This window comes from Maniola jurtina, chromosome 17 (genome assembly GCF_905333055.1).
Source record: "Maniola jurtina chromosome 17, ilManJurt1.1, whole genome shotgun sequence".
In the NCBI taxonomy this organism is placed as follows: Eukaryota; Metazoa; Arthropoda; class Insecta; order Lepidoptera; family Nymphalidae; genus Maniola; species Maniola jurtina.
Window position 1 is genome coordinate 3517544 of NC_060045.1, and position 27512 is coordinate 3545055.

Sequence of the window (27512 nt, forward strand, 5' to 3'; positions counted from 1 at the left end):
CAGCTACCGAGTAATCGACAAAAGTTCACCGATCAGTTCGCGAGAGACTGCGCGCGCGAGCGCAGCCCATCAGTTCAAATTTAGAACACGTTCCAAACTCGTACGAGGACGTCGCACGAATAAAAACAAAAAGGAAGTGCTTCCTACATAAAATTAGAACTTAAAGGACATGGCAGTATTTAGTGCGGTGAGCTCTTTTACTATTTTTCCTTTGAGGTTTTTATTTTTAATCCCCGACCCAAAAAGAGGGGTGTTATAAGTTTGACGTGTGTATCTGTGTATCTGTCTGTGGCATCGTAGCTCCTAAAATAATGAACCGATTTTAATTTAGTTTAGTTTAAATGGGACACACTACAAACCCTGTATGTTTGTATATCTATTGATTTTTACTATATAATGCAATATTGAAATATTGAAGCTTTTTATAAAATGCCAGAATTATAAAATATCTTGTTATTGATCAAAAAAATAAATCCATATTTTAAATTTTAATACCGTTAAAAGAACACGCTTTACGTTTGAACCCAAATTAAGCTTCTTTCCATGAAATTCACTCATGAAATGAATCCAAATATCTTTCATAATAAAATTATAAAATAGCCAACAAAATATAGATTTAAAATTTGAAAAAATATAGATAAGTAAGTACCTCATTTAATAGTTAAATTAAATAATACGGTTAAATAATGCAGTTTTACATTTCGAACTAAATTGAGCTTTCTTTGTTATTAGCTGAATAATAAACAGAGAAACATGATTTTATAGGTATTTACGTAGGTATAATACAACGCAGGACATAACTTGGTGTAAACCATGTGTAAACAGTAGGGTGTGTGACAAGTCCGTATTTAAATACCTAATGTAGACGCACGTCTCGATTAAATTGTTTATCGTGTTGAATGAATTACTAATAAGAATAACTTATAAACAAAGGATCTTAAAACAAGTTTGTTATGACTTGATTATTAAGTAGGTACCTACTTTTTAATGGACACTGGATTTAATGGACCTTTTGAAGCGTATAACATGACAAAGTGTTTTAAAGGCAAAATAAAAAGTCCGAATCAGAAAAATCACAATTACGCAAGGGCATAGGTAGGTAGAGTTTTCCGTAGAGTTACGTAGATTAAAAAATTCTATAAAGTACCTAACTGACATGATATACTATCTAATTGCACAGTATGTATTAATATAATAGCTAATAGATAGATGTACCCAATTATGGGAGAGGTGGCGATTTTTTTTTACAAATTATGTAATTCATTGTTTTTCCTCAAAATAAGTAAGTATAGATAAATAGGTACCTACCTAGGTAAATCTGTCGTTCAAATTACCTATTACATTACTCGATATAAAACGTCCTAGTTTCACGTTGTGGACCAGGTACCTACCTACCTAGAACATTTCATAGATTTTTCGGGCTTGCTTCTAGCCTACGAGGCCTGCCTACATAGCTAACTACTTATATTTTGTTTGGCTCTGATGTCACTAACCCTGCTCAGATAAACTCTAGTAAACGACTGTTAATATTATCTGTTTAGAATAACGATCTCTGCATAGGATACTTACCTAATGCACACTTTACGAGCCCTTAATCTATCGACCTTTAGATTATTAATATTGACACCAGTAAAATTTAACTTTATTCGTCGTAAGACCAGTAGTCAAGGTAGGTAGGTGATTGAATTTCTCAAAAGCGCTTAAAAATTTTATTTTATGCTAATGATCGCCCAAGAAAGTTTATTGCCCCAGGCTGGAAGTTGACGCATGCTTTTCACGCGTCTTCGTGACAAGAAATTGAGTTATCACCTGAGCGCCTTTAGCATAAGTAATTATAGGTACTTACCTACTTAGATTTCTATAAGCGATGATAGCCTAGTGGTACATACGTCGGCCTTCTAATCGGGAGGTCGCGGGTTCGATCCCGGACACGCATATCCGAAAAGATACGTATCTTTTCGGATTTATATGTGTTCTAAGCAATTACCTAAATATCGCTTACTTTAACAGCGAAGGAAAACATCGTGATGAAACCTGCATGCCTGAGAGTTCTTCATAATGTTCTCAAAGGAAAAAGTGTGTGAAGGCTGTCAATCCGCACTGGGCCAGCGTGGGAGACTAAAGCCTAGCCCTTCTGAAAGAAGACTCGTACTCAGTAGTGGACCCGCGGGTAATTGATGAGTTAGGTTTCATTTTTAGTGATCCGTACTCAAAAGTAAAAATTACAACACTCGAGGCTCTGAAATAGAAATAGAGAGATTTTTTATTCAAATAAACTTTTATTGTGCTTTTAAATCGTCAAAAGAATCTGCACTGGTTTGAAATGCCATTCCTACTGAGAAGAACCAGCAAGATACCTACTCGGCGGTTACTCCTGTCAAATGTTCAATTTACAATGATAATAATATAACCTACGTCTTTACGCACAGCACCCGAAGCTGCAACCCAAAGATCAAACCGTAACCGCAAAATACGCGACATCCGTCGAAACAGTGTAAAATCGACATCCGGATTCGGTCCGTTAGTTTTCAGAGATCTGAATTTTCGTGGATTCGGATCGGATGCAGGGTATAAAGAGCTAATTCTACCGTAGCTTCGTGGGAATAAGCTGGGTGTATACCTAAATCCGTAGGTATATTACGGCCGTTTTATTCAAAATTTATAAGTACCTACTGCCATCTGGAACGTGCTTAATAGCGGAAGAATTGGAATCATTCCAGTTATTTCCAATTTTAGTCCTTATATTTATAAACTAAACACATACGTTCAGTATAATTTATTAATTCCGGTACAACGCAGCTAATCCTAACATTCCTGTGCCTTTGTTTGAAAGCTCAAAAGCTTTGTGCACGGCGTTAACCTGGATCTCGGCCAAGGTCTGCGCTCAGCTGTACCAGTAGCCTAAAACTCCTTTCCCGTTGTCAACACATTGCGTAGTGTATAAGTACATAACGTCATTGTCGTGCCTAGGTACCTACCGATTCATTTAGTGCTAGGTGTGAGTACGAAGTGCCTAAGTAATAAACTCTAAAGGCTCGACGTTCAGACAAATTCCAATTGATAGACGGTACCTAAGTACGTGGATACACTGTCGAGAATTTATTTGCTCTATAAAGCGTGCACGTTGAACTAATGCCTATTGGTCTATGCACTATTAGATAATAGCATCCTAGATCTCCAAGTGCGTAGGTATAGGCTCTAGTGAAGACACCAGATGGCGCTGATCAAGGTCCTAATCCATCGCTGTGACCTCAGGGTCGCGATTTGCCTAAGTGGTACCTACTCTAGCCGGCGACGCTGGGAAGATGGCAGCTTGTTGTGGGAAAAGCTATCGTGCCTACGAGTACATGCAAGGACGCCTGGGGAGTACATCTTCCAGAATGAGCCCAATGGGCATCGTACAAGAGACACCGGCGTACGTTCTTTAGTACGCGAGCTTTTTAATATGCGCTAAGGACGGCTACCAAAGGGGGTTTTAGTGAGAAGAAACCCCACATAACCCGATCCCTCCCCAAAGAGATCGGGTATCTTAAATGGTTTTCTCCTGTCAACAAAAAAAAGTCCTGTGCGTGTGCGCCGGCCGAGCCACACATTGTTGCGAAAGACGTAAGTAAAGGGAAAAGCATCATCTGCGTGTCCAAACAGTAATTAAATTAACTATTATTTGTATATGCAAAGTGCATCCATATTATATTACGTCATTGTTCACAAGGACTTCATTGTTGCACATCCTATGATATTTACTAGAAGCCATAGATAGGCTCATACATAATATTTGTACTAATTTTAAATGTGAAGACAGATTCATACCCTTGTAATATTATATGTGTAACACGCATGTGCGTGCATTACACTTATACTTGGGCGATGCGTTTACTGCTTACTCACCTTTAGGTAAAACGAGCGACACCCATGAGCATGCTTCAAAATAGGGCGGCTCATTACCTTTTATAGAAACCGTTAGAAGGTATCAAAATGTCAGTACGATTGTCACCCTAATATTATAAAGGCGAAAAATTGTATGCTGTGTGTGTGTGTGTGTGTGTGTGTATGTATGTTTGTTACTCTTTCATGCAAACCCTACTGAACGGATTTGGCTGAAATTTATACCTTGGATTAACACATAGGCAACTTTTTATCCCGGAAAACAAGAGTTCCCACAGGATTTAAAAAACCTACATCCATGCGAACGAAGTCGCGGGCATCAGCTAGTTTAATATAAATTAGTTGAATATATTTATAAATTGAAGTACCTGTCATACTTGCAAAATTCTAATAGAGAGGTAGTAGGTACCTATAGTGCCTATACCTACACCTCGGTACCTAATGCTGATGCATTTCCTCTCTAAAATGCTAAGTCGATTTTTATAGACCTTTGGAAACTTATTCCAAGTAAGTTAATGCAGTGGTGACTGCCTACGTCTACAATAGATACCGTGGGATATGCAACCTCGCAGGTTCTCTTTTAGAAAACTATACAGATTTTAATTTTTTAGGGTTCCGTATCTTAAAAGTAAAAACGGAACCCTTATAGGATCACTTTGTTGTCTGTCTGTCTGTCCGTCCCGCGTCCATCCATCCGTCCGTAGTGTCTGTCAAGAAAACCTATAGGGTACTTCCCGATGACCTACAATCATGAATTTTGGCAGGTAGGTGGGGGTCTTATAGTGCAAAAAGTTACGATTCAATTTTCGAAGTAAGATAACTATACTAAGTGGGGTATCATATGAACATTTTGCGAATCCAACATTATGAGAATTCAACATTTTAGGAATTCAACACTTTTAACCTGAAGGGTTTATTCTAAATCAGATATTTATTTATTTTTATAAATAATAGTTTTTGATTTATCGTGCAAAATGTCGAAAAATTACCCGAGTACGGAACCCTCGGTGCACAAGTCTGACTCGCACTTGGCCGGTTTTTTAGGGTAGGTAAGTAAGTACCTTCTGTACATGATTGGTCCCCTCAAACCAAAATTAATGTTGGCCACCCCAGCGAACTAAGAGCTGGCTTGTGTTTATTAGAATAAAAATTACCTAGATAATAGGTATACGGACCTGTAACTAAGTAGTACTTACGTAATTCTCATTATCTAGTTTTCTAAGCTAACGGGAGCCTAGAAAATCGCTAGGAGAGACAAATTATAGCGGCCTACGTTCATTATGGTAAAAGGAGATCTATGTGTTAACAGGTTCCTAGTGTAGTGTAGATATCCATTCAAGATCGATTTATTACTAAAAATCGGTTAAGTGTGAGTCGGACCCGCACACGAAGGGTTTCGTACCATTGTACAAGAAGCAACACTTATTAATTTTTTCATTCGTGGCGGCCATTTTGAAACTTTTAGTAAGTACCTAGGTACCTATTTGTTGTTATAGCGGCAATAGAAATACGCAGTACGCATCAACTCTCTACCTATTACGGTTCACGAGATAGGTACCTACAGCCGACTGTCATACAGACGGACGGACAGCGGAGTCTTTTATAGGGTCCCGTTGGTACCATTATAGATTTTATTGATTGATTTATTGAAGAATACTCGGTATACTAAATCGCATACCCTTCAAGTACGGAACCCTAAAAATTGAAAAGATTTCCTGATTGAGCTAATTTAGAAAATAATAAAATTCTCTTTTTAGTTTTAATTTAGATGTAAATTTATTTTATTAAAAAAACATGTTGGAAAAAATACTTTTATAAGTACTTAGTTCATTCTAAAAATTGATGTTACACAAAGACAAAAGGACCCGGACTAGATGAAACTGTAAGGGTTCATTATTTTACCACGCAACTCTAAACCGAATGCCCTTTTACATAAAAGAATTGCAGGTAAATCAATTTGTGCCTGCATATATAATGTAGATTATAGATCATAGATCGTGAGACAGCTTGTTTCACATCTTCCGGGCATTTTCTTATAGTAAAACAACGTTCCAACTTTGTATTACGCTATTATGGAGCTAGCTATATTTATTACTAGCTGATGCCCGCAGCTTCGCCCGCGTGGATTGGTCAGATCCCCTGCAGCATCAGGATTGAGGAGTTGGAATCCAAATTTTTTATGAAACAATGTCGCAAAGTTCCTCTATCGATTAAAAAAGAAATGACGCAAATCGGTTCAGAAATCTTGGAGATTTTGGTGTACATAGGTAGAAAAACACAACTCCCTTCTTGAAAGTCGGTTAAAAAAGTAGCCTATGTTACACCCTGGTCAATCCTCTACTTGTATGTGAAAATCCCGTTAAAATCGGTTCAGCCGTTCCGAAGATTAGCCTTTTCAAACAGATAGACAGACAGACAGACAGACAGACAGCCAGACAGACAAAAATTTTAAAAACGTGTGATTCAGTTATGGTATCGTTCAAATAATCATATGACCTTAATATGTGGTAGTTATTTCGAAATTACAGACAGACACTCCAATTTTATTTATTAGTATAGATGATAGCCCAGCGACTAGTGGTTAAGATATCGGATATTCGGAGGATCCTGGATTCAAACCCGAGCGCGCGCCACGCACCTCTAACTTTTCAGAGTTAGATATAATATGTGCGTTTTATGCAATTAAATAGGTACTTACCACTGGATTAACATGAGGGAACCTGCATGCCTAAGAGTTCGCGTAATTTAATATTAGAGCCTCGTTAGCTCAACGGTTGAAGAGCGGACTGAATTCCGAAAGGTCGGCGGTTCAAACCCTATCCGTTGCACTATTGTCCTCCTGGCACAAGCTTTACGCTTAATTGGAGGGGAATGGGGAGTATTAGTCATGATTAGCATGGCTAATATTCTTTAAAAAAAAATGTTCTCAAAGGTCTCTGGACTGTGAGGTCCATCAATCCGCACTTGGCCAGCGTGGTAGTTTTTTTTTTTTTTTTTTTTTTATTCACTATAGGCAAGCGCTTGACCACAATCACACCTGATGGAAAGTGATGATGTGGTCTAAGATGTGACGCGTTTACCTAGAAGGTGCCTATTCACTCTTGTTTTAAAGATACTCGGATTGTAATTGGTAGGAAACACAGATCGGGGAAGAGTATTCCAAACCTTAGCCATGCGTATGAGGAATGAAGACGCAAAACGTTTCGTGCGTGTAGATGGAATGTCGACGACATAAGGATGGAAACTCGCCCGACGTCTTGCGGTTCGGTGGTAAAATGGTGAAGGGGGGACAAGATCGAAAAGTTCCTGTGCACACTCTCCGAAATATATCCTATAAAACACCGATAAGCCAGCGACCTTACGGCGGTGATCAAGACTATGAAGTTTCGCCAACAAAGGAGAGTCTTCGCCTACAAGTCTCCTAGCTCGACGATCAACGGCATCCAGAGCTGCTAGTTGATATTTAGCGGAGCCATCATAGAGGTGACTGCAGTACTCCATGCACGACCTGACTTGTGCTTGATACAAAGTTATCAGTTGGCGCGGCGTGAAGTACTGCTTGACCTTGTTGAGAATGCCTAGTTTTTTTGCGGCGGTCTTGGCTTTGGCTTCGATGGATCTTCCGAAGTTGATGTTAGCAGACACGTCGAGACCTAGGAGATCAATATGATCGGTGATATTAATAGATATATTCCGGAAAGTGGGAGTCAAGGTAAAAGGACTCCGTTTAGCTGTGAGTAGACACGCCTGCGTCTTGGTAGCGTTAAACTCTACCAAATTGGCATCACCCCAATCAGAAACGTATTTCAGGGTAGAGTTTAACCGCAGTACCATTGCCTCCCTGAGTAGTTGGCCTTAGTGGCCAAACCGTTTTCATTAGGTACTGCGCCGTGCCGTGCCGGCTCAGTAGTGAGCCGTCGCGTCGATGGGTTAATGATGATGATGTTGATTAACATTATGGCTGATGGACGCCTACCTAAATATGTAGATACTTTACTATTTACATAATAATGTATGTCATGCATATCATTAATCACTATAGGTGACTATTATATAGGTTATGTTATCTTGCTCTAACATGTAGAGTTCGATAAGGAACCAAAATATTGCATTCCCCATGTTAATAACTTTAATAAGTGAGAGGCGATTCGCGGTATGTAGGTTAACTATAAGGTTAATGGGGTTAAATGACAACTTATAGTTTAAATATGGGTAACAAATTAAAGTTGACATGCTAATATTTATGGCGTTGGCCAACAATCGTCGTAATTTAATATGCTAATGAATGAAAAAAGGGCCGTTATGGAAGCGTGTATACTACTTACAATTAAGCACGTAGGTAGGTACCTACTAAATAATAAAGCTAGGATCCTATATTTGTGTAGGAAATTCAATTGTAATATACTTACACACAATATTCATTCTTTCCCTATCAGTAAGCCCCGGTTAAAAAAACCGGCAAAGTGCGAGTTGGGACTCGCGCACCGAGGGTGTTTCAGATTTATTCCTTTACTTGTGCTATGAGACCTACCTACCTGCCAAATTTCATGATTCTAGGTCAACGGGAAGTACCCTATGTATAGTATAGGTTTTCTTGACAGACACGACGGACGGACGGACGGACAGACAGACAGACAATAATGTGATCCTGTAAGGGTTCCGTTTTTCCTTTTGAGGTACGAAACCCTAAAAAATTGTCACCTCTCACAGCAATTCAATGCGGCCTACCGCCTATAGGTTTCACATCACATCAGTCAGAACATTTCACGAGGGAGATTTAAATGTGTTGTACCTACTTACTTACTACGAGTATGATTTATACCTACTTAGTTTGAACTTTGAAGTCTATGTGGCTGTTTGTCATCAGTATTCAATAGTCATATTTTGTCCACAGAGACTATGGTGGGTGGTCGCGGCCGTACTGCTGGCGTCAACAAACACACAAGCAAGAAATGTCACGTAAGTACCTATCGGCTGAGTTTGTTGTGGGCTTCTTCTCAGGGCGCGTCTGGAACCCTCGTAGCTTTAGTTTAATGCGTAATTAGTAATTACGTAATTGTGATAATTACGTATAAACGTTGCGTCAATTTACGTATTTGTATAAGATTTTTTTTTTTTTAAGAATATTAGCCATGCTTATCATGACTATTACTCCCCTTTCCCCTCCAATAAAGCGTAAAGCTTGTGCTAGGAGTGGGTACGACAATAGTGCAACGGATGGGGTTTGAACCGCCGTCCTTTCGGAATTCAATCCGCTCCTCAACCGTTGAGCTATTGAGGCTCTAGGAGTGGTACGTAAAAATTAGTAGTGCAGTATAATATATCAAAATTTAAATTTTCAATCTTGCATCGTCACTTTTCTCTATGATGTCGCTGTAGTTAAATGTTATGTAAAAACGCCTTTCTCTGTCCTAAAGCTAGTCGAATAGTTTAAACTTTAAAACTAAGGGCCGTTGTGTAACCGCGATGGGCACTCGAGATATTACATCATTATCTTATTGAATTAGCACGACGTATTGTACAAATGTAAATAGGCCAAGAGATGGCGAGCACAATACGACACTGCACGAACAAGCTAGCATGCATGAGCCAATCAATCGGGGGCGAAGGTATATTCAATTCAAGGAAAATTCAAAATCAATTTTTGTAAGGAATGTTATGAATCGATTGGGAACATACTTGTTACACTACATATTGTATAAACGTTATAAATAAAGAGATGGCGAGCACAATACAACTGCACGATCAAAACTACATAATATGCATCAAATACAACACTCTACCAACACGATATGCACCAGCCAATCAATCAGGGGCGAGTCTATATTCAGTTCAAGGAAAATCAAGAATCCATTTTTAGTTCGGAATGTTATGAATCGATTAGGTACTTGTTACAGGATGTATTGTACAAACTACAAACGTTATAGGCCAAGAGACGGCGAGCACAATATACAACACTGTACGATCAGACTGGCATGCATGAGCCAATCAATCAGAGTAGGTAGTAGATATTAAGTTCAAAAATCGATTTTTAGATCGGAATCGAATACTTGTGATTATGGATATAATTAGGCCTTACTTTACATCACCGCTACATAAAGTAGTGATAGACTAGTGGTTAAAACTTCTGCCTCGTATTCGTGGGCTCGGAGATCGATCCCGGGCACGCATCTAACTTTTCGGAGCTATTAGGTAGGTATCACTTACGGTGAAGGAAAATTATCGTGAGGAAACCTGCATGCCTGAGAGTTCTCAAATCAAGAGAAATGTGTGTGAAGTCTACCAATCCACGCTTGGCTATCGTTTTGATATGGTCTAAACTAGATTTCTTTATTCATACAACACCTAGGTACCTAGGTACTTGTCTTTGAACACATATATGTACCTAAGTACCTGATAAAAATAGTTGAATTGCGTGTAACGAATAAGTTTAACTGAATTAAAATTTTTAAGCCTGAGTACCTATAAACTTAAGATTATATGTATATCCTTAAAATTGTAACCTGCATAGGAGATGCATACTGCACCTGCAGTATGGATTATTTAATCGCATTCCGTACTCATGTAGCTTGCAAACATGAGTACAATACAACCACTACAGCGGTCACAATCTCCTGTGCCATTATAATTTCAATTCAACCATTCATAATGTTGAATGAGCGCGAACCGTTTAGATAAACATTAGAGATTCACATGTGAACACTTTATTATAATACCTAGGTACTTGGCCCGAGTTAAATATTGAAGTATCTTTACGAACGTCCTCAAATCGGAGGCGCCTATAAAGCACTTGGTTTCGAACTTCGGAAACGAAACTCGTTGAATTTACAAAATGTTGATTGTACAGTCAAAGGCCGTAAGTCGTTTAGCACCCTAATGATCATAATATTCGCACATGCGTAAGGTGTGTGTGGCATATTTATAGGAAAAGGTCATAAGTGCGATAGCTTTTTGATGCAATAGTTTCGCGGAATTGCTACTCAAATGCTGAAGCCGACCGTACCTATTTACTTATATTATGTACTTAGTTTCATGAGAAAGTTTTCATATCTCAAGGAAAATCGTCAAATATATAAGTAGTCTCTAATGTTAAGGTGCACTTATGTAATAATTTCGTCAAAATTGTAAAAACTACGGCCAAAATAGCGCTATAAATTACAACACTGCTTCGATGAAATCTATACTTAGGCAAAACATTTTCATAGCAGTTTTATTTCAGTCACGAAGACATCCGCGACGCAATGATGTCCCTAGTCCACATGTTCCGAATATCAGAAGACAAGCTGGAACGGCATGAGTACCGAGAGAAGGCCCTCGGAGAACAACTGAAGAAGATGATCCTAGGCTTGGAGAAGAAGCACAGGAACTTAGAGTCCATGAAGGGCACGATATCGAGGCTAGACGATAGGTTATACAATGTGGAGAATATATTCTTACAGGTAACATTCAAGAAAACACGATCAAGAAAGCCTACTCTACTTTAAGCCTGCAATTTCAGTAGGGATGTGTGTGAAAGTACCTACTAATCAATAAATATTCATTATTGCTCCTTGAGCTCATCTTAACCCTATTGAAAAAAAAATTAAACTTCAAGGGGCTAATCTATGAACGTGATGCAATCCTTTTCAAACAAGACTCACTTGTTTTCTATTGACTTCTAATATAAATTAAATTAATGATTAATTGTGAAACTTAATAATAGGTAGGTACTAGAGATAAATAACGAGTAGGTACCTATTAATTAATCTTTCCAATCTGTGACAGAAGGAAGAAAGAGAAAAAGAAACTCAGAAGAAGACGAACGAAGCACTAGATGAGATAAAGAAGTCTCTACAGACATTAACAGCCATCGTAACAACGAATCTCAAGCCTGCCCCACCCGCAGAGTTGGATAACAGCCTGAATCCTATCGGAGATCCATTAAGCAGTCGACTTGATGCCACTGACGCTAAATTGGATTCCATTAAAAAAGAAGTTGAAGCTTTGAAGAATAGCTTAAGCAAGGTAAAGTCCACACTGATTTGGAAATTGAAATTTTTATCTCCCTTTTGTCATCTGCAAGATAAATTACTAGTAGAGCGAGACAAAATTCTTTAGAAATTATTTTGAACTCTAAACTCAATACATCAGATATGCCATGAATACTTCCTATCTCAAATATATTCACCGGATTGAACACGGAGAAGTAGAAAACCAACTTTTCGCGTAGTGTGTTTATAATTGTTATATAAATACTTATAAATACGTAGTGTGTTTATAATAGTTAAATATTATACTATCTACTCGCTATTCAATTTCCTCAATCTTTCCTACTACATACCTACATAATCTAAAGTTGCCTGGCAGATATCGCTACTGAGCCAAAAGGCCTTTCGCATATTACTCTCTTCCTTTTGTTTCTTTTAATGATGTCTGTATTCTTCACTTTGTGTTGTACCTACCTACTACTATAATTTTGCTCCAATATCGCATCTATTTTTCAGGATGCTCTAAGAAACATGTGCCTGGACGTAGCTATAGAGATGAATCCGTTCGAGAGGCACATCTCAGAAGCGGAGAAGCTCCTGAACAAGTATGACATGAAGCTCAACGAGTTGAACGGAAACGGCACTAAAGTGCAGACTGATTTCGTGCCACTTAGCGAAGTTGCGCTGGCTGATGAGGCGTGGCACAGCAAGATGACTGAAGGTAGGTAGAAGCACAGTGTAGGACAGCGACACATAGGTAGGTACAGTGAGACGACGCCTTCACGTTTTGCGGACGAACCGGCTTTACGGTCGTAGCACCAACGAGTACATACCCGAACGACTTGTGCTATAAGACCTACCTACCTGCATATCAGGAAGAACTCTATAGGTTTTCTTGACAGACACGACAGACGGACAGACAGGCAGACAGACAGACCTAACAAAGTGATCCTATAAGGGTTCCATTTTTCCTTTTGAGGTACGGAACCCTAAAAACAAATAAAAGTTTCCCACAGAATCTCCATCGACACAACAATTTAATTTCAGTTCTAAAAAATTGACATCAACAAGTAACAACCGCATCTTATACCGGACCTTTTAAAACCTCCTTCGAAGATCTTCTATCTTATATTGGGGGAGTTAGGCATCTCTTGGGCTTTTGTAAGTAAATCTTAAAATAGGTAGGTACGCTTCTTGTTTGCTAGAACCGTTGCTAGAAGGCACATTTTAGTTCATTGCTGAAACAAAAATATTTCATCACGAAACTTATTTCAGTATACTTAGCAATTTTCTATAATCTGAATCTACGTAAGTATAAGAGCGAGCAAAGCTTGCAAGTTAACGGGTCCAGTACAGTTCTCAGTCGCGTAAATTATGACTAGGTATATCTAATCAGCTTTAAAGTGATAAGTCACGATATCGGTTTAAACTTTACGCGACCATTTAAGTGAATATATTGTGCCATATAAGTTTATAGCCAACTATTTTCACTAGGCGGAGGTCCCGTTTTTAACAACCTCGTAATTTTTCATTTAAATTAAATATATAGCTACTTTCCTACTAGATACCTCATCAATTTGCGAATCCGGCTCGAAAGACCATATTATCTGGAAAAAGTTAAAATGTAAAGTATCGAAGTTATCCTGTGGTCGGTGACTAGTTCAAAAACTCCTAGATTTTTTTTCAAAAGAATATTAGCCATGCTAATCATGACTCCCTTTTCCCGTCAAATTAAGCGTAAAGCTTGTGCCAGGAGTGGGTACGACAATAGTGCAACGGGTGGGGTTTGAACCGCCGACCTTTCGGAATTCAGTCCGCTCCTCAACCGTTGAGCTATCGAGGCTCTACATAGAGCTAGATATACATATATAAGTAATACTGTAATATAAATGCGTAGAAGAGTCTAATGGTCATACTTAAATAGGTTCGCGTAAAAGCTTTTCAATCCAGTAATTTCAGAATCGATCATTATCATTATTTATTAGCTATACTGATTGATGTTCCGCCAATAATGGTTGCAATGGCTGCCAAATCGATCTAAAAATACTAAATGGAATACGAAATGGGTGTATTGCACTTCTAAGTATCAGTTTTACTTCTATTTATAAACATTTTTGGATTTGATTTCCTACAAATCTAACTATAGGTAAACGCTTTGAGATATTATGCTTTATTTATTTACTACATATATGCTTTATTTATTTACTACTATATATTTATTTTATATATGCTTTGAAACGATTTGTAGGTTTATCTTTAGCTTTGTTCCAAAATACTCGTAGCATACGAAAATTATTGAATCCTGAACACATAAATATTTATAGGTATACAAAATATTTAGGTGGCTACAATGATTTATAATGATAGGTAGGTACCTAATTTTTGTTTTTAAAAAGATGTTAGGTACGTGAACTTGCAAAATTGCTGAATTGATAAAATTGAGTTCCAGTTTTGGAATGAATATTCAGATAAGTAGGTTTTTCTAAGATGCACCAAAAAAATTATTATGGCTAAGCTGCTATTATAAGAGTGTTTTATGGTAGGAAAAAAAACTTAGGCGGAATCCCAAGGCTTGGCTTTTGACTAAGCGCTTTCGGCATTTTGAGGACTGCCTAGGCTAATGGCGATATACTGTTCAGCCCATAAATAATGTTGTTTGCTGCTATACACCAGCACAAGACACAACTGCACAGGAATAAAAGAAATTATAATTTTGGTACTTATTAACTTTAATACTTTGTCGAATAGTAATGGAGCGTCAAGAGAAGAGTATAAACAAGATCCAGAAGCTGTTGTCAGACGCGGAGAGCATGTGGAAGGACCTGCCGCGGCTCGCGGACCTGCAGCGGGGCTCCAACTATACGCTGGAAGGGCTGCGCGAGCTGCAAGCCAACCTCACTGGAAACCAGGACAGGGGTAAGTCATCATCAATTCAGACTGCAGACATACATCGTCTGCTGAATATGCCTTACCGAAAAAGCGTCGCTATACACGATTGTAAGCTGATCGTCACCCTTCCTTGTCCAGCCTTTATAATTATTATCATCGATCCATTTTGCTGGTGGGCGACTGGGCGCATTTTTTTGGATATTTACGCGTAGGTATCTAGCTAAATGTTCTTACCATTAGAAACTACTTGAAGATTTTTGAACTGGTTCAACATTTTGAAATTTGATCCGTCTGTTTCTCATTCATCATTCTCTCCACAATTTCTACTAGATTATCACTTTCTTGGCCCGTTAAAAAGCCCGAAGGTACAAGGTTAGCTTGGTCAAAACTGGACTTTATTTTTCGATTTTTAGGGTTCCGTACGTCAAAAGGAAAAACGGAATCCTTATAGGATCACTTTGTTGTCTGTCTGTTTGTCTGTCCGTCCGTCCGTAACAAAGTAGTTAGGTAGGTACAGCAGATGCACTTTCATGAGTGGAATTAGTGTTGCCTTCTCAAGATGTGTAACTATCTCTCCTCACTTTTAGCCGTCACCAAAATAAACCTGAAGTTGCGCGAGATGGGCGATAGACTGGTGGCAACCAATGAGGACATCCAGCAAAGCCTGACGCAAGGCAACACGATGAGCGAGCGGGCTTACAACGACATACAAACCAGCTATGAGAGTCTGAGAAGTGAGGTGGGTACAGCCATCATATTATTTTCTTCTTCCTGGTTATTAGGACTAGGTATTTTTGTAACGGTAGGTCATAAGAGGAAATATACCTCGAAAATCAGTATACTATCATATAAATTATTAGTGTTATATTCCATATTTACCATCGTATTTACATATTTATTAAACTAGGTATGATATAATTAGTATATTGACGGTTTTCCTTATTATTATGAAATCCTGGTTAGTACTTAGGTAATTCAAGAAACAGAATCGGCGAAGTTGTTCGATCATAAATCCTGCTTTTAAAGTTTTAACACGCGATACTTATTAGGTAGGTCCATCTTCTTATGTCTTTATAGACATTCCATCTAATATATCTAATAGAAAAAAAAAACACTTTTATATACTTTAACAGGCTTTTATTTAACTGTTCACATAATTATTAAATTTACTGCATTTTTTATCCCGAAAAATTAAAGAGTTCCCACGGGATTCTTGAGAACCTATATCCACGGGAACGAAGTCGCAGGCATCAGCTAGTACCTACCTATTGTTTTAATAACTAAAATAAAATGGTTTTTTTTTCTCTCTCGTCTGGCTTGACAAAGATTAGCCAATGTCAAGTTTGTAGTAATTTGTAACAATTAAACTATACAAGTATGGACCCCGTCTGTGCCGGTGCTCACCGACATATGCACCCCCTTAGAGCGCTTTCCAGTCAGTTTGGACAAAAAAAACACACCAAAAAGGCAGAGCACGCCCGCCAGCTAACACCAACACAGACGAAGTCCCAAAAATAAAATGGTTAACTTATGGCATGAATTAATTTTTTTCTCTCATTTATTTATTTTTCCCATTTTATCCTATTTTTAAACAACAAATAATAAAATAACAAAAACAACAGAAAAAATAACAGAAACACAGAAAAAATAACAGAAACAACAGAAAAAATAACAGAAACACAGAAAAAATAACAGAAACAACAGAAAAAATAACAGAAACACAGAAAAAATAACAGAAACATAGAAAAATAACAGAAACAGAAAAAAAAATGGCATGAATTATTATTAACTTCTGCAGGTGCAAGCTTTCTCCAAAAACGAGCACGTGATGCAGCAAACAGCGGACAGCGTGCTCGCGACCAAGAAGCGCCTCGAGTACGGCGTGCAGCAGATAACGCTCATCATGATCCAGAGCAGCCAACTCAACAAGACTATTCATGATAGGTACGGACATTTATTTACTTTCTTACCTACATATAGGTATTCGGGCGTAGTACTGTACGGGAGCGGTGTCTGTGTGTCCGACCGTAGCGATAAGGAAACCCACCGAGTGGTGAAGAGCACGGTAGCGCCAGCTGGGCCAACGGTTGTATCTTGAAACTTAAATATAGTGCAGATCACAAAAAACGCTATTAGTGTGATTCAGATTTGCGTATACTACTTGTATTTTGATTAATTATTGATTAAGGTAAGCGATCGGCTGTTATCTCGTGATAAATGACAACCAGAACAATCCTTCAACATAGGGCCATAACCATTATACGTGACAGGTTGAGATGGCAATCAGGGTAAAAGGTGTGGACACACACCCGTGCCACCCGCATCGGGTTAGCGCGGGGGCTGTGCGGGGCGTTCCCTCCCCAATTGCCGATTCAACCTTTCGTGGACTAAGTATAGGCAAGAATGTAGGCCAGTTCGGGTCGCTCCTTCCGCACTTCGCACGATTGTTGTCTAGACGGCTTCACCTAAACCCCCTAAACCATTATTAATAACCATTATTTTTATTAGGCCCCTAAACCATTTAAAATTTAATTGATGGGTAATCCTCGTGTCCCCAGGTTAAACGCCCTCGAGTCGCAAATAGTGACCAACCAGACATACGCGCTGAGCAATTTAACTGCCAAGATCGAGTCGGAGATGTCGCAGGTGTGGCGTCAGATCGGCATCGTGTACCAGCAGCTCACCGCCAGCCGCACCGCGCTAGACGGCCTCACTGTGAGTGGGAAACCCTAAAAAATCCTTAACCCTCAACCCTTACTTAATAAGAAACCCTTTCTACCTACCTTAGGCTGCATCATCATTTGCCAGCAGGTCTGACTGTAGCGAAGCATCATCATCAACGATAGGTATACAAGGAACAAAAAGCTTAATTCGCCATAATCTGTCACACCACACAAATCTGTATGGTGCAACATGCAGAATGCGACATGCACCGCCCACCCTCCCACTGATAAAAATGCAGGAAAAGCCAGCCACCAAGCAATCCATACGCTGTGCATGTCGCATGCTGCATGTTGGACCATACAGATTTGTTTTGTTTGACGTATTATAGCGAATTAAGCTTTTCGTTCCTTGTATATCATGGACTTCCGCAAAATAACGCCTGCTTCTATAATATCAACGCACTACAGCCCTGGGTGATTAAGCGAACTCCGCCATCGGGGCCGGTCTAATGCAGATTCCTTCAAGCTCTGAGCCCCAGAACCCTTAGGTCCTTCTCCACTCCAACAACTCACCGACCTCTAGGTCTTCGGCCCTCTGGTTTGCTGTCCAACAACTTTTTCGCGGCTTGTGTGTCGTCCATGTGTTGCACATGTCCTGCCCATCACATTCTTGCCAGTTTAATGGTTTTGACGACAGGCTCCATAAAAAGTTCATACAGTTCGTGATTGTAACGAATTTACTTCAAATACCTGTGAATTGTCCTTTTAGGAAAAAGGTATTTCATTCATTTCAATTAAGGAAAAAGAGACGGTTATTTGCTATTTTAAAAAACTACGTCATACATTCCCATTTCCATTGTACCACTTTACATATCACAATTAACTAACGGCTGATTGTATCTGCAGGAGCAAACGGCGCGATACGTTAATGGAAGCACCACCACATTAGACAGCATGAAAAAGAACGTAAGTTAAAACTCTATGTATTAGGTAAAAAGGTCTTTAAGTTCAAGCTCATAAGAGTTACTTATTTATGAAGAGAAATTCTAGTAATGGGTTAGCGAGGCGAAAATTACAAATGGGTGTATTGTACTCTAAAGAATAATAACTGAAGAAAAAAGGATCAAACTAGATTCATAGAGAATTTTAAAGAAGATAGAATGGGTTTTCAGAAAATCGTATGTAGGTAGGTAGTCGGTACCTACATTTTTTCAATATTTCTTACTAGATAGCTAGATACCTCATTTGATTTTTAAAGAAATGTAAGTAGGAGTAGTACGCGACAGGTTGAGATGCCAATCGAAGTATGAGGCGGGGACGCCCTCCATTGTGGGAATTAGAATGCCATAAGCCTACTTTGTTGTATTAGTTTACAAATTGCGAAAAACCAAATTAAATTTGAATTTCGCGGGCAGACCCGTCTCGATGCACCCTAACACCGTTTTATTTGCCAGCTCCTCATTATCGCTATGTAGTTAATTCCCCGTGTATTCCCAGGTGGGCAGCATAACGGCACGCATGTTGGAGGTGGACGACAATTTGAACTACTTGCTCGGCCGACTGTCGCTCGTCACGCAGGAGTTCGGGCAGATCAAAACCGGCCTCGGCGAAGCTCTGGAGAAGGCCAAGACGAGTTTCCATGACGTTCAAGCCAAATTAGAAGGTTAGTTGAACATTAATAGGAAAATCCTGTGGTTCGTTCCGAATTTGACCTCGCGACACAAGTTAGATGTTAGAAAACTGTGCCAAAAGATTGTATACAGCGCCGCTGTACAGTAATCAAATCAGACTCCTTTTAACTGAAACTTAAGTCTGAGGTGAGTCTGAGCAAAGTATCTACGCTCTGTAGATCAAAGCCTAGATTTCATTTAATACACAAGCCCAGCTGAGATTTCTGTAAAATACGCAGTTGTACGCCTTGTGTTCAGATCGGTTTTGCGCGCACTGCACTGTTAGTAACGCAAAAAATATTTTAAACAATAACCAGTCCTGTATAGTGAAATTGTTATTAAGAAAATAATTTAATTTCTTCCCATTTACAGATAGCGGTCCTGGGCCCCACGTCGCGGCTACCAATTAAGTGTGGAGCAAACAGTGCTGTAGTTGTAATGTACCAAATAATGTAGACAATACTTAATTGTAAGCAAATATACAGGGTGGCGACGATATTGAGGCATTAATTAATGTAAATGCGTTCATCTCAACTGATCATTATTTTTAAATGTTTCAACGTTTTAAGGGTCTACGCAGACGATTAATTATCGTCCGCGGAGGACAAATTGATCTTTTACAGATCTGCATCGCGCAACACACACGGTGGACTTAATAGTACGCAGAAAGCTCGTAGTAAAAGACGACGGTCTTTTGTCCTCCTCGGACAATATAGTTGACTCGACTGCACAGAGTCTAAGGTTTGAAATCTATAGACCGCACTTTGACTTTGGATAGACTTAAGTTTCAGTTAAAACGAGACAGATTTATGCCAGCAGTATAACGCTGTCTCGTTTGAACAGTTCTTAAGTCTGAGGAAAGTCAAATCTCAGCCTAATACTTTGTACTTTGTCGACGCCATCCTGTATAGTTTAGATTAACTTGACAGACGTGATGAAAGTGAAATAAAAATGCAATAAATTAACTTTTGCAAATATTTAATCTTTTTCATAATTGTGGATCTATAATATTTATATTGTACAAGTTTATACAATTAAATTATTGTGACTTTCCTCAGTCACATGTGAGCTCATAAAACCAACTGTGTGTATGGCCCAGAGACTTGAGTTTTGTGATCTGTACAATCGTATTCATACCATAAATATCGATCTTAAATAATATACACACAAATTATTTGTCTGCCATCTTTTTATATATTGGTTAAATTTTTATAAATCCTGATTACAACCTCACTTTTCTATGTGCAGTATAATTAACAAATTAATTACCTTATGCTGATAAATAATTATTAAGATTAAAAACTCGTGCCCTTATAGTGAATTTACTTTTTTATTAATTAATCAATATGTTTATTCATAATATTGAAAACACCCAAACAGAGAACAAATAAATGCGTTAATCAGGCAGATGCATACTTTTGAAACGCGACCAGTCACCAGATGCGTCGTTTTCACTCAGCGTGGTTCTCATAGAAAAAAACTGAACACACGTCGTGTCTCCCAAGTATGTTTCTACTCTTACTTAATGTTATTTTGGCTATTTGTGTTTTGTTTTCTTATTTATTGGTAGGTAAGTAATTTGTTTGAGTCACTAAGCTAAATTAAATTCTAAATTGCGTCCCTCAAAACTAAATCTTACTCACATGGCCATAAATGATATTGTCGTTTATCAATACTTTTTACATTAAAATCAAAAATAAATGACCATAAAATTCAGTTTCAATGAACGGAAGGATACAATAGGATTTACATCACCGAATGGTGCATCCACACCGCTGTAACTTTTTGTGGAGCAATGTTTTGCAACAAAACAACACTGAGTAACTTTTTATACCTTCTATAAGGAGCTATCTGTAATCGAAAGTCACCCAATATCCACTAACACTTGGTAGCTCTGCAAAAAGTAACAGCGCGGCGTTGTGATCTAAGACTCACTTTTTTTTAAACCTTACTAAAATGATTAGGTTCTGTACACAGATTGAAATCTTATTATTTGGACAATTTCTAGAAGCAATGACCAATAAAACCTAAGGTAAAACTAACGTTTTCGTTGTAATTAAACAGCCTGGAATGGGTTCACACATAAAAAGGGGAAACTTATTGCCCCGGAATGGTGGAAACATTATTTTGACCAAAATAAGGGAAATATCGACGAAACCAGTCGTCTTGCTACATTTACAGAATTCATTATTAAGATAATATGAAGTATAAACTCAGGATAGTCAAATCATAATTAATCGAAGACTATATGGCCGGGAACATACTTTTAACATGCCACCCGATGATGCGACGTAATGTCTCGTATCTATATAGTAATGTGTTTTGGTGGTCGTAGAAAATACTACAACAACGTTCCGTGGAGTCCACGGCGGTCGGCTCAGCGAGTGGCAAGTTATAAATATGTTTCAAGCTTAATTTGTTTATTCACGTAACATTATAAAGAGGCAAATCTCCAATGGCAGTGGCATACCTAACACTCATACACAAATAGCACTTGAACATTTTTTACATAATTATTATGAACTTTTATTTATGTACACGAATAAATATACATGTACACTATATAATAGCAAAAAATATTTACAAATTACCGATCAATATTGTAAAAAGCACTTATTAAACTCCTCCCTAAAACCGACACCCAAATACTATCCAAGAGAAAGCATATAATGTACATAATATTATTATTAAAGCGATTGTAAAAGAAAGTGCAAAAAGTAGCAAAATGTAATCAAAAACTGTCATGAAGTGCCCTAACTATTTGTTCATTGAATGCGAAGAAAAAGAAATTGTGTAGTGAGGGATAATAGACAGGACACACTGTGCGCTATTGAATCGTAAAGCTAGAGACAGATCTAAACCGAATATCGCGGCGATACCTCACGTAATTTCACTGCGTCGCGTCATATTATATTTCTTTCAAACTATAACTGACCGATAAAAAGTTCGCGCGCGTGTCTTTTCGTATACTACTGATACATTTTGACATAAAATTATCGTATAATGCGTGAAAAATTACTAACGCGCCATTTCAACTTTATGACTCAAATGTCATGTCAAAAGTACGATTTTAGTCCTTATTTTAAAGGCGAACCGTACTTTTGATATAGAGTTAAAATGGCGCGTGAGAAGTCATTTGGTACGGACTATACCTACTCTTACTAACCACGCAATGAAACATCCACTTGCGTGATTATTGAAGCAGAAATCAGTTCCTGGAGGTTTAGAGGTGTATAAATTCCACTAGATTTGCTTTGAGAGCCGCACTCTGTGTGTCTGCTTGAAGACACTCGAAAAAGCGATGCCCGAACGTCCCATTTTATGATTGAATAGCGCCAAACGAGTCCGCTTTATAAACAGTCGATAAGCTCTAAGTAGAGTAAGTCTATATTGTCCATGAGACAAAAGTTCGCATGTCCGTGACATCTACGCTGTACATTGCGGTATCAAAACGTGAGTGCGGCGCTGGCCGCGGTGCTTGTGCGTATGTTCCCTGAGCACTCATACGAGCCTTTACGCTGCAACCGCTGAAGTCGCATCGGACATTGTTTGAGTTAATGTAAAGCTTTTCAGTACGGTCCCGTTGCACTTCAGGCCGATTGCATTTTGATTACGGTTTAGCCTTTTGATATCAAGTCGTCCAATCTTACAATACAGATAAATTTCGAAATACATCCCGCCATGCAGGCTCTAGGCGCCAGCGCCATTTAAATATTGTAAATGTCCTGCAAAGCACCCAATATTGGCGTGTTCCGAGACTCCCACTGCACTCGATAAACAACTGTCCCACAGCCAGCACCTCTAAAGTGACCTTAACTTCTGTAGTCTATTTTTTATAATTTTAACTCCTAACTAGATTTGAGTCTAATTGTGCAGTATAGGCAATTTCGATGACACGTTACTGTGTAAAAATGCTAATAGAACACTTTGAAGCACTGTGATAAGGAGACCAGTGTCGTTTCACACTTGGAATGTGTCTTACAAATCTGTACTTTAATGGAATGTTATTTAAAATTATATGAACCGAGTCATACAATGGAGTACTCTCTAAATTTAATTCTCGCTACCATTCAGTCCATATAAAAAGACATTCGCTACCAATTATTCCATTTATTCTATTTTACTGGCTATTATTTACTAGAATGTCGACAGGTCCAATGAAGTCCACTATCGTTATATTCGTATGCTAAGTTACTTAGTCGTGGCCGGATCAGGCGATGCTGGTATACCTAAGCCGTTCACATATTCCAGATACCATATGCCAATATAACACTAATCCTGGTGTACTTACATAGGAAGACATACATCTATACATATATACGCTTTACATACACATTATGAATTCAAAGATCGTTTCCAAAGATGTATACCCGAAAACCAGTGCGTGTACGATGGGAAAACAAGCGACGCGACGTTGCGTCAAACGCTAATATGGTTAGTATGAGATTTTACATCTCACCAAGGTAGATACAATTCGAAAGTCAAAACACAATAGCGTCTGAGTAAAATAGACCTAAAGGTTCTTGATTTAAAGTCAAAAATTCAGTACCTAACTACCTACCACCGATTTTAATTTCGCAAAGTTTCCGCTTGAAAGCGCTGGCTATAGATGTATGGACGAACTTGAGCTTTAAAACAAGGCAGTTAAGGTACATTTTAATATTAAAGTGCTTTGACGCTCGAATTCAATCAAAGTTGTTGAAATGTAAAACCTTAACTAAGGCTACGGAGCGCACGCGATCGAGAGAAGCAGACGCTATGAGAGGCGAGTGAGTGTGATGCTGTGTAATGTCAGTATAATGTCGGTAGAAGCCAGCCGTCCGAGACGATTCGCAAATGATACATACCACCCCATGAGTCCGAGGCACTTAAATGACCTTAACTGTTAATGATATACTACTCTAACTAGTGTTACATTTGGTTAGCTCACTGTCACCCGTCAGGGACCCGTTGATACAACGGGCGCGACACATTTAAAGCTATGGACATATTTTCACATACTAACCGTTAATCAATTTCTAACCTAACACGGAGAAAGAAGGGAGGTATCGTAGACGTACACAGTACTTAACTATACATCCTAAGTCCGGATCGTCAAACTTCATCCAACTGATTTTTAACCAGTGCGGTTACGTACAAAGTTTTGGTGTCGTTAAATAAGTGTCGACCTCATAAAAACGTCTAACGTACCGTGGTGAAAATATAGTGACTTCAGTGTGGTCAGTAGGAGATTTTACATCTCACCCTCGTTGATAAAATGCGAGCGTCGAATCGCAATAACTTCAAACTAAAATGAGCCTAAAGAACTTTAAATCCTACAAGTCAAAAATTCAGCACCACCAATTTTAATTTCGCAACATTTCCGCGGCTGAAGATGTATGTTCTATGGAAGCTTTAAAACGAGCTAGTTTAACTTTATCGATGAAGTGTTTCGACGCTCGAATTCTATCAACGAGATGGTAAAATCTTACACTAAGCCTACTGGTGAGCGTTGACAAAAGAACGTGTGAAAGTGAAAATAGTCGTGCAGTAGAAATAAATACGACTGAACTCTCGTATCCCTTAACATAATTACGATTAGAAATGGTTAAAATAGATGTCACATCGACCCTTCGATAACCGAGACTACAAGCATGTCCACGACCACGCGTGATCTATTTACATATCGACAACTTGTCGTAACAAAACAACAATTCATTATTTTATGTATACGTTTTAAAATTGTTGCACATAACCTTATATGTACAAATTAAACTGGTTCAGTTTACTTTGACCGAACAATTACATCTAGTGTCCGACCGATGTTCATTTTTTTCTTTCGCAGGAACCGCGGCTAAAAAATATTTGGCTGAAGGAGTTTTCCAAAACATCGTATTTTGTTTAGTTATCTACACGTGCACAATAACGTGAGATCTGCGAGGTATGCTACGTATCGTATGCGAGGTATGGTACTTGCCGCCCAAAACACCCCTCTGCACACTTTGAACAGCTTTTGGTACATTATTTTTTAATGCATATTTTTCGCGGTCCATATCGTAACAGGACTCCAGCCTCAAATTTTCTCGCACTACTTAACAGAAAGTTTACAGTTCCAATTCGCACTCAATTGAGCTATGAAGCTCAATTGAGCGCGCAATATGATCTTTACAAACATTCAGATAATTCGTAATTTACACCAAGAAAACTGGTTTTAAAAATATTTAACTCGAGCCCATTTACAATAAACTCAGCCAAAACCAAAAATCTGACTACTATTAATGATAGAAATTCGGTCGGACACTAATAACATCAACAGGGCATTATCTTTGCATGGCACTTCGCTACAGGTACGGAAATGGTCGGGGAACGGGAACCAATATCAATTCCTATTTGAACAGGCCACCAGTCTATGATGTTGGTTTCAGGTTAAAAAAAACCGATGAATTGAGAACCTCCTCCTTTTTTGATGTCGGTTAAAAAGAGCTCTGGGCGACAGTGGAGGGGAATGTGTCGCACATAGGTACTGCTTGTAAAAACGAAAAGTTTGCCTGATAAACCGATTGCGTGGCAGGACAGATATCCACACAGTTGTGCCTAACTGCGTACCACTAAATAGATCAATAAATCACCCACTGCGCAGGTTCAAGCTCAGAGCTTTTTCCTAACACCAACTGATTAGCTCGGCCTACGAAAGTTGAAACTGTTGTGCCAACTGTGGTGGTGTAGGAACGAAACAACCGCCGCAACAGCCAACGCAGGGACCGTTTACTCTTCAATTTTTGTGACGCTTCTGCTAAACTATGATTCTAAAGATTTGACCATTCGCTTGTATGCAAACACCAACTATGTAGTACTGAGCACTCATATAAACAGTACCCTTAGTAACAGTTTTCATATCTCGACAACATTGATAGTTTTGAGTATTGAAACAGTTAACATTGATGTAAAATAAACCTAAAACTCCCTTGTTTAAAAGTCGTACATTAATCTAATAACCTAGTTTAATTTAGTATAGTTTCCGGGATGCTAGCTGTAGTTGTATGGACGAATTTGAGCCATACAATAATATCATCTATTGACATTATAGTGTAACACCAGAAACTATCAACATGTTCGAGATGTAGAAACTCATTCTAAGGGTAGTATTGATGAAATTACGATCAATAATTTTAATCAATGAACCTCAAATGGTGGTTCGTTCAATTTGGCTTGCACAAAATCGGCATGCGAGGTGGTCTTGAAGGTTCTGCTCAAACTGCCATGCAGAGTTACAAACATCTAGCATTCAACCCATAAGAGACGCCGTCGTTGAACTTAATTTTTAGGATTCTACACTATAAAAAGAAAAACAGAACCCTTACATCTGTCATGAATCAAAAACCATTAGTACAATAGCAACTGTTGATATAAACAATCGATACCAGAATAATAGTAATGATGGTAACTGAAATTTATTACGTATCAGAAAGAAGAATAGTAACCAGCCCATATAATATGGACTGGTTACTATTCCAAATTTTATTTTCAAGGCTAAATGAGCTATTTTTTTTTAAATAATAATTAATTTGCCAAATTAGACCTAAATGAATCCTTTGAGTATTATCACCAACTAATGAGTTGATGTAGTTGTTTATTTTGAATCATTTCCTATATTCATGATTTCAGAGAATACAGCATTATATCCACTAAAGAACATGCCTAAATATAGCAACAGGTTATCAATAGTCGATACAAAAAGCTTGGAAAAAAGACCTACTTTAAAAATTTGTAAATTAACCAACTTTGACAATCGTGTACAATAAGATTCTATACTCTGACAAATAAATTCATCTAGTGTAAAATACTATAGGTAATTAATTCTTGCCTGAAACCTTATAAAGAGTAAATAATATGTCGGACTTTGGAAGTGTCTCCTATGGGTTGAGTGGTTGTAGATTACAAAAACATTAATCTTATGTACATATTGTCGTTCGAAGATAAGAGTAAGAACTATCGCCTAGGGTTTGTTGCTTGTTTTTTGGTGTGTGAGTGGGGTGGGTTTACCTCCGCGTGCTCTTGGAGGAGGGTCGCGAGTGGGACTGCGTGCGGGGGGTCGCGACCCCCCCCCTCTCCTAACTGGAACACGACGCGGCTGATACCGGCGATAGCGGGGAGTCTCGCGGACACCCCGACAGAGTCACCACCACCTGGCCAACACAAGAGATAAGCAAAATTATCTTAAAAGCTCAACGGGTTGCAAAGCTGAAGTGGCAATGGGCAGGACACATAGTTTGACAGGGTCTCAAGTGCTAGTGAGCTTGTACTGCTTGTACAGACGGATGTCATCAATTAACTAGTTTGATCTAGGCAAAGCAAGACTGCAGAGTGCGAAAATCCTTACAATAAATTTATTTCCAGCAGTGGATGTCTATCGGTTTATAACAACGATTTATTGGTTCATAGCTAAACTACTGCTGTAC

The 27512-nt window shown here is 38.5% G+C and overlaps 2 protein-coding genes and 1 long non-coding RNA gene across 3 annotated transcripts in view; 1 reads left to right on the forward strand and 2 right to left on the reverse strand.

The window, feature by feature from the left end:
- LOC123873845 (spindle pole body component 110) lies at positions 1-20051 on the forward strand. Its single transcript, XM_045918929.1, has 12 exons — positions 1-187; positions 8780-8844; positions 11105-11324; positions 11650-11889; positions 12369-12573; positions 14601-14768; positions 15329-15480; positions 16540-16685; positions 17300-17456; positions 18311-18370; positions 18902-19067; positions 19447-20051. The coding sequence occupies exons 1-12, from the start codon at positions 170-172 to the stop codon at positions 19482-19484; spliced, it is 1635 nt and encodes a 544-aa protein (XP_045774885.1). The 5' UTR covers positions 1-169; the 3' UTR covers positions 19485-20051.
- Positions 4730-13924, reverse strand: LOC123873881. Its single transcript, XR_006797787.1, has 3 exons — positions 13912-13924; positions 10479-10480; positions 4730-4803 (listed from the first exon to the last, which is right to left on the reverse strand). It is a non-coding gene; the product is annotated as an uncharacterized LOC123873881 (long non-coding RNA).
- Positions 20036-27512, reverse strand: part of LOC123873870 (UPF0047 protein YjbQ) — a 10909-nt gene continuing 3432 nt past the window's right edge. The window contains exon 4 of the mRNA XM_045918969.1: positions 20036-27239. Coding sequence (XP_045774925.1) covers positions 27165-27239 — 75 coding nt within the window. The 3' untranslated portion in view covers positions 20036-27164. The remainder of the gene's footprint in view (positions 27240-27512) is intronic.

Bases quoted from the DNA above. Each gene is read 5' to 3' on its own strand.
- LOC123873845 (XM_045918929.1), top strand. The intron at 16,686-17,299 runs GTACGGACATTT...TCGTGTCCCCAG, and splicing joins AACAAGACTATTCATGATAG to GTTAAACGCCCTCGAGTCGC. The intron at 18,371-18,901 runs GTAAGTTAAAAC...GTGTATTCCCAG, and splicing joins TAGACAGCATGAAAAAGAAC to GTGGGCAGCATAACGGCACG.